Source organism: Brassica oleracea, chromosome C4 (assembly GCF_000695525.1).
Source record: "Brassica oleracea var. oleracea cultivar TO1000 chromosome C4, BOL, whole genome shotgun sequence".
NCBI lineage: Eukaryota > Viridiplantae > Streptophyta > Magnoliopsida > Brassicales > Brassicaceae > Brassica > Brassica oleracea.
Window position 1 is genome coordinate 27,524,033 of NC_027751.1, and position 6,509 is coordinate 27,530,541.

The 6,509-nt window shown below is 37.1% G+C and overlaps 2 protein-coding genes across 2 annotated transcripts; one reads left to right on the forward strand and one right to left on the reverse strand.

The window, feature by feature from the left end:
- Positions 1 to 2,782, reverse strand: LOC106340937. The gene is made up of 9 exons (XM_013779761.1): positions 2,661 to 2,782; positions 2,149 to 2,521; positions 1,959 to 2,073; positions 1,620 to 1,685; positions 1,457 to 1,545; positions 1,282 to 1,369; positions 964 to 1,203; positions 777 to 878; positions 1 to 701 (listed from the first exon to the last, which is right to left on the reverse strand). The coding sequence occupies exons 1-9, from the start codon at positions 2,674 to 2,676 to the stop codon at positions 90 to 92; spliced, it is 1,701 nt and encodes a 566-aa protein (XP_013635215.1). The 5' UTR covers positions 2,677 to 2,782; the 3' UTR covers positions 1 to 89.
- Positions 2,783 to 2,826: 44 nt separating this feature from the next.
- LOC106338545 (MATH domain and coiled-coil domain-containing protein At3g58410-like) lies at positions 2,827 to 6,132 on the forward strand. The gene is made up of 3 exons (XM_013777501.1): positions 2,827 to 2,885; positions 5,532 to 5,634; positions 5,728 to 6,132. The coding sequence occupies exons 1-3, from the start codon at positions 2,827 to 2,829 to the stop codon at positions 6,130 to 6,132; spliced, it is 567 nt and encodes a 188-aa protein (XP_013632955.1).
- Positions 6,133 to 6,509: the final 377 nt, after the last annotated feature.

Below are 6,509 nucleotides of genomic sequence, written 5' to 3' on the forward strand. Positions count from 1 at the left end.
TCTGCACCTTACATAACCAAAAAAAAATACTCAATCCGGCCACTTCATCACAGGTAAATTTGCTTCGTACATATCCTTTATACACAGACCTAAAGCCTCTCAAGTTCTTGAGAGAAAGGACTTCTCCCAAGACTTGTCCCCCTTGATCTAACCGGAGCAAAAGGAGATGGGTTTGAAGAGCTTGAAGCTCTTGGAGATAGCTGAGCTTGTTCAAGAACCCTAAACTGAAGCTCTGAAGGGTAATCTCTCATACAACTGATCCTAGGACCTGCACCAGTACTCCACCTCGAGTGCAGCCTCTCAGCTAACTGATAAGATTTGAGTCCTTTGTGTGAATCTATCCTCTTCATTATCTTCTCCTTAGGTACAGGCTTCTCATATTCTTCAATGTCTTCATCGAAGAGATGAGATTTTGGATATGCAAACTCTTCCTCAGCAATGAATGTCTCCTCTGCTGTCTCATATCCTTCTTCTGAAGGCGTTTCAGGCTCTTCTTCATCATCATCCTCAGCCATGTCCTTGTCTTTTGGATGGAACCTTGTTAATGTATGTAGCTCTGGATGGTTTTTAGGTTTAGCGTTTGGACTTAAACCAGTCTCAGCGTCCACAAAGTCACACGGTTCTTCTTCAACCTCTTTGATTTTTGAAGGCATTCTCTTGACCTTGAAATGATGTTCTCCATCATCTTCATCTGGACTCTTCTACAAAAATTGAAAAACAAAGTCTCTGTAATGGCTTGAATCATACCCTAAACTCAAAACCGGAATTAATGTTACCTTTACATCAGTGAGGTCAACATTGTTCTCCCTAAGAAAAGACATGAAGGCCAAGAAATTCTCTTCTGTTGGTAGATAATGTCCACTGTGAGGCCAAACTGCCTGAAAACATCATCCCAAGAACTCAAACTTAACACATAGAGAGTTACTTCTCGTCTTGTACATAAGGAAACATATTTATTTTTACCTTAAGAACACCATCATCAACCACAATCCTACCAGCAGATAAGGTAGCCCCTCCAGCAAGAAAACTAGAATGTTGAAAGTTGCCCTTTTTCTTCATTCCAACATACATGATCTTAGACACGCTTAGGACAAAGATCCACTTTGTATCTGGAGGACCTTCTTTTGTGTCCAGAACTATCCCACTTTGTTTATAGATTAGTTTACTATCCTCAATCACCACTTCATACTCTTCTCTTTCAGTCTGTTCATAAAAACAACAACAAAGCATTGGTCAGGAGAACACATGAATGTCATCAGAAATGGTCTACTAAGAACTCACCGGACCAAGATACTTGATGCTTTGTTGGTATAGTTTTGTTCTTGGACATCTTTCATGGTTCAACTCTTTTCCTTCTCCTATGTCAAGCCTGAACATACAAAGTTGGTTGTTAGCTTGTAAAATGTATGTACTCCTGATACTGTCACACTTTTGATTGGTTATATAGCAAACCCACCAATAGAAAAAGGGTTGGTAACTGTCACAATGGAGCCAAGCATGGTAATAGAATTGCAGATTGTGGCCATAGCGATGTCGAGGATCGATCTGTTATTATCACATTTTGGCATTACACAAAACTCATATCCACATAAAAAGACATTGTAAAAGAATGTTCTTACTGCCTCAAGCCAGTGCTGCAAAGCCAACTTCCTAGCTTTCTCATCTTTTGACAAGCCTTTACCCACCTAAGGCATTAAAATTGCCAAACCATTGATTAAAGATTAGTGCAAGGGAAGAAACCAACATATTTGATGCAGGACCCGTACTGAGCATAGCCAAATGAAACATTAGTTTTTACCTCCAAATATTAAATAACTATTTTATATAAGTTGCATTGCCCCCAATTGTCGATTATATATATATATATATATATATATATATATTAAGATTAACCTAAAATGTTTGTGGCCTCTTAAATTCCAGATCTGACTCTGGTCTGATGGGCTTAATGTTGTTACCTTAGCAGCTCTTGTTCTTGCTCTAGACCAGCGTGAAACTGCAGTCTCTTGCTTCTCAATTTCGAAAAACGATATAGAACTTCTTTTAAGCTCAGCAAAATCAAGTACCTTCCACCTGCAAACTCCATTATAGTTACTAAACATAGAACTATATTCTCTCTATCTAAACAATGATGCCAAACATACGAACCATCTTTGCTCAACCACCACAGCACAATCAGCTAGCCTCCTCCTGGTTCGAAAGCTTCTATAAACCTTCTGCAGCTTTAACGCAGCTTGGTATCTACTGTCACTTATTAACGCTAGAAACTCGTTTACGTGATCGTTTACGGATAAAGGTTTCCATTGCCGTATCTTATATTTATCATCTTCTTTCATAAAAGTTAGAGGCTTTAAAGAAAGATTGTTCTCCACGTCTTCCGAAGAAAGGCTAGGTCTTTCTGTCCCTTTCATGCTGAGAGATCTATTGTAGAGCGTCTTTCTAGTTTCTGGTGGTTCGGTGATGGTTGAATCCGATTCATTGTCATTATTAAAGCTGACTGATCGAAGAATTGTCTTCATTTCTACAGAACCAAGACACAAGATGTTTTACCCTTATGTTACCATCAAAAAACATTATATTCAAAAAAAAAAAATTCATCAAAAAACATAACTCATGCACGTAACATTTTTTTTTTCATGCACAACGCAAAGGAAACATACCTTGCGATTCAAACATTACTCATTCGAAATGAGACAGAAGAAGGATGTTCTGTAATGAAAGATTAAAAAACAGAGGAATCTTGAAAAGAGAAGATATCGTGCTAAAACTCTTGAATATTGAGAGGTTGGTGTCTAGGATTAGATGTGAACGTGAGAGAGAACGACAATGACGGCTATCTCTGATTATGAGATTCTCAAGAAACGTCGATCTATCGATGCTAATGTGTTCCATTGGCTGGGAGAAAATAGGATCCTCTGTTTTCTCTTCTTCCTCCTAAACATAGAGAGCCTTCACGATGGAGCTCTAATTTTTGTTGTTGTTCCTCTGTTTTTCCCTTAATTTGGCCGGTCTACTAAAACGGCACCGGTCAGACTTTTATCTATTTTCGTAAAGATACAATAACTTTTGTTTATACACAAACTAATTAAATTTCTCAGATAAATATACTTGTTTACATATAAAAGACATGTACAGGTCTGTACAGATCTGAATGAAACTTTCACATATCTCGTTGTGAATAAATTTGATATAGTTTACCAACATGGAACTTAATGAGTGGTTGGTAAGAAAATACTGGATTGATTACACTAGCTTAATATGAAAACATGATTGCAATTATGTGTTTCTATATGACCAAAGTAACTAATCATGATTAGTATTTAAATTTTAAGTGTATTAGAAACACAAAAAAATATTATGTGTTTTATTTGAAATGTTTAAAACACTGGGGACCATTCATGCAATTTCAGTCAGTTAGCCGTGTGTCTGTTAAAAGTCCTCTCCTTTCCGAGGAACTCCGTCACTGAAACAAAACGTCGACGTTTCAGCTCAGCGAGATAGAGACGTAGAAGATGAAGATCCGCTAGTGTTGAGCTCCCAAGCACTTGCAGCGCTCTCCATCTTAATCTAAGCTTCTACGTTGACTGGCTTGTAAGTTGCTTCTCTAAAGTCTCAAGACTGTTCTTTAGTAAACAATCTGATCACCAAAATCATAGCGTTTCCTTAAGAGGTTTTTCATTTCTGTCTTGTTCTTGGTATGTTAATTTCTGCTTATCTCAGGTTTCCTGTGTCTCAGCCCCATCGGGAGTAAGATTTTTTCATGTCTTAAGGAAATGGTCTTGGAGTTTCCACTGCTCAACCGTTCTATGTTCTGTATCTTGTTGCAACATACATATTTTTTAATGTCTGATTAACCAGTATCATAGTTTTGGTTGTTGAGAAATCAAAGTTGTTTGGTTAATGATGTTTAATTGCACTACCAAAAGATTGTGTTTGTAACAAAGTGAATTGATTCACATTTCACAATGAATAACCACTTTGACTCGGTCTGAATTAAAAACACGAGAAGAGTTTTTTTAAGGTTTCTTCTTCCATAGTCGTCTAAACTCAAATACATGTACAATCAGCAGAAAATGAGGCCCAACATTGTTATAGTTGCCACCGAGGTGAGATCTGCTCAACTATTCTCCTTGATCTTCATCAGAAATTTGCTGATATTTTGGCTTCTTTGGTTATTACCGAGAAACTGCTAGTGAACGATCTATGACTGATAGCTGAAATCTACTCGAGTGGTTGTTTGTTCGATTGAATTAACTAGTTTTCAGTTTGATTCAGCACAGCTTTGTGGCACATCCTTTTTTGTAGTAGGAAGATTCTCATCATGATATATGGGTTTATAGCAGTTCGTAATTTGATTCCTGAAGTTGCGTTTGTTTCTATGTCTAGCTACCGTTTGTTCAAGTCAACATATATAGACTGGATACAACACTTTGTATGAAGTATGCTTCTTACCTTATAACGGTTGTAGTTTGTTGGATCATTTACCTGATATGCCTCTTAACTGGATACAACACTTTCTACGAAGTATGCTTCTTACCCTGGGAAATTATATCACGGTTACAAGGTATGTCATCCTAGTATTGAAACTATCAAGTATTCAATGTATCTATAAATCTTTTACTTTATAAAAAGAAATCTCATCATGTTTTTTTCTACATACGATTTTTTGATTTTATCATTACATGATTAAACGTGATGGTATTGTATTACCTCGTATGCATGAGCTACCAATAGTGACTCTTGCTTAGTTTATGTTCTCTAAACAATAAGTAACTTCTTTTTGGGAACCAACAATGATGATTAAATTTTTTTTGCACTCCTGTTTCACTCTTCAAAGTTTTAAAAGACGAACTTGGATGTTTTCTTACACCAGCTCTTCAGTGTCTCTCCTTTCCATCTACACGACTTTGAAGTATTCAATGTATCTATAAATCTTTTACTTTATAAAAAGAAATCTCATAATGTTTTTTTCTACATACGATTTTCTGATTTTATCATTACATGATTTAACGTGATGGTATTGTATTACCTCGCATGCATGAGCTACCAATAGTGACTCTTGCTTAGTTTATGTTCCCTAAGCAATAAGTAACTTCTTTTTGGGAACCAACGATGATGATTAAAATATTTTTGCACTCCTGTTTCACTCTTCAAAGTTTTAAAAGACGAACTTGGATGTTTTCTTACACCAGCTCTTCAGTGTCTCTCCTTTCCATCTACACGACTTTGAAGGGTAATCCTTAGATCATATCCTCTACTCTTGGTTCACAAATTTTGTTTGATTTCTATGTATTTGCATTCTGTTCTAATGGTTTCATTCTTGTCCTGCTCCTGTAGTTTCAACTCTGAGGAATCTTCATGGCAAATCACGGTGATACGAAGTCCATTAGGGTGATAAAAAGTTTCTCCTCTTGGCCATCTCTTATCTTTAACCCATTTGTGAATGTGTCTGCAAACGGTAAACACAACTTTTCCTCTATTGTCTTTGTTCATTTAAGTTCATTTGTTTAAATAAATCCTTTTCTCCCTAGTGGTTGGTGTCATGTTTCCACCACCAAAAGATACTCAGATGCATCGGAAAAAATTGAAAAGGAAAGCACGAATTTCAGTGGCTTTCAAGTTCTGCCTTCAAAGGTTAGTTTACAGTACGCACGCTCATTAGTTTTTTATTAGTAACCTTTTGTGTTCTTAATATCTGATGCTTTAAACATCTCTCTTCATTCTCAGGTAGAATCTGTGAGACTTATCTTTAAAAGACATCCAGACATTGCAGTTGAGTTCCGTGCAAAGAACCAACATCTGAGGAAAGCATGTATGGATTTCCTGCTTAGCTTAATCGAGACGATGTGCCAATCACTCGAGGAGCTATCCAATGAAGATCTTGTGGAAGCAGACGTTGCACTGACGTACTTGAGAGACGCTGGTTTTAAGGTGGATTGGTTGGAGAAGAAGTTGGACCATGTGAAAGTAAAGAAGGAGAAAGAACAATTTTGTGTGGCTCGGCTACAAGAGATGGAGGATAGTTTACTGGAGTTATGGAAAAAGTGTTCAGACCTGGATGCCTTAGTGGAGAAAGAAGAGGAAGAGTTGTCGGACACAAGAACTCCTCTGTCATTAGATGATGTTGTTTGATGACTTGTGTTCTTAGACATTTTGTGTTCTGTTGTCTTATATATTTTCCCTCTTTGTTACAAAAGAGGTTCTCTTGTTAGGTAATTAGTATTAGTGTCATTTTTTTGTGAAAATGCCTTTTGCTGTTATGGTCTATTACTAAATTTGTTGCATCTCTCACTACAAGAAAACACGCCGAATTCCGACGGACACCAATGTCGTCGGACATTTGTGACGGATTACTGACAAATTTCCGACCAAATCCAAAAAATTGAAGTCGTCGGAATTCCGTCGGCCATTTCCGACGGAATTCCGACGAAACAGGTTCGTCAGAATTTTCCGACAACTTTTCGACGACATTCCGATAAAAAATGTAACCGTTGTAGTCGTCGGAAGTT

What these genes read in the sequence shown, in the direction of transcription:
- LOC106338545 (XM_013777501.1), top strand. Translation starts at nt 2,827, where the DNA reads ATGACGGCTATCTCTGATTATGAGATTCTCAAGAAACGTCGATCTATC. An exon ending in CGATCTATCGATGCTAATGT is followed by an intron (nt 2,886 to 5,531) that starts GTTCCATTGGCT and finishes TTTTCTCCCTAG; the next exon opens with TGGTTGGTGTCATGTTTCCA. An exon ending in TTCAAGTTCTGCCTTCAAAG is followed by an intron (nt 5,635 to 5,727) that starts GTTAGTTTACAG and finishes CTTCATTCTCAG; the next exon opens with GTAGAATCTGTGAGACTTAT.
- LOC106340937 (XM_013779761.1), bottom strand. An exon ending in TGCAGCACTGGCTTGAGGCA is followed by an intron (nt 1,546 to 1,619) that starts GTAAGAACATTC and finishes TGATAATAACAG; the next exon opens with ATCGATCCTCGACATCGCTA. An exon ending in GCATCAAGTATCTTGGTCCG is followed by an intron (nt 1,204 to 1,281) that starts GTGAGTTCTTAG and finishes TTTTATGAACAG; the next exon opens with ACTGAAAGAGAAGAGTATGA.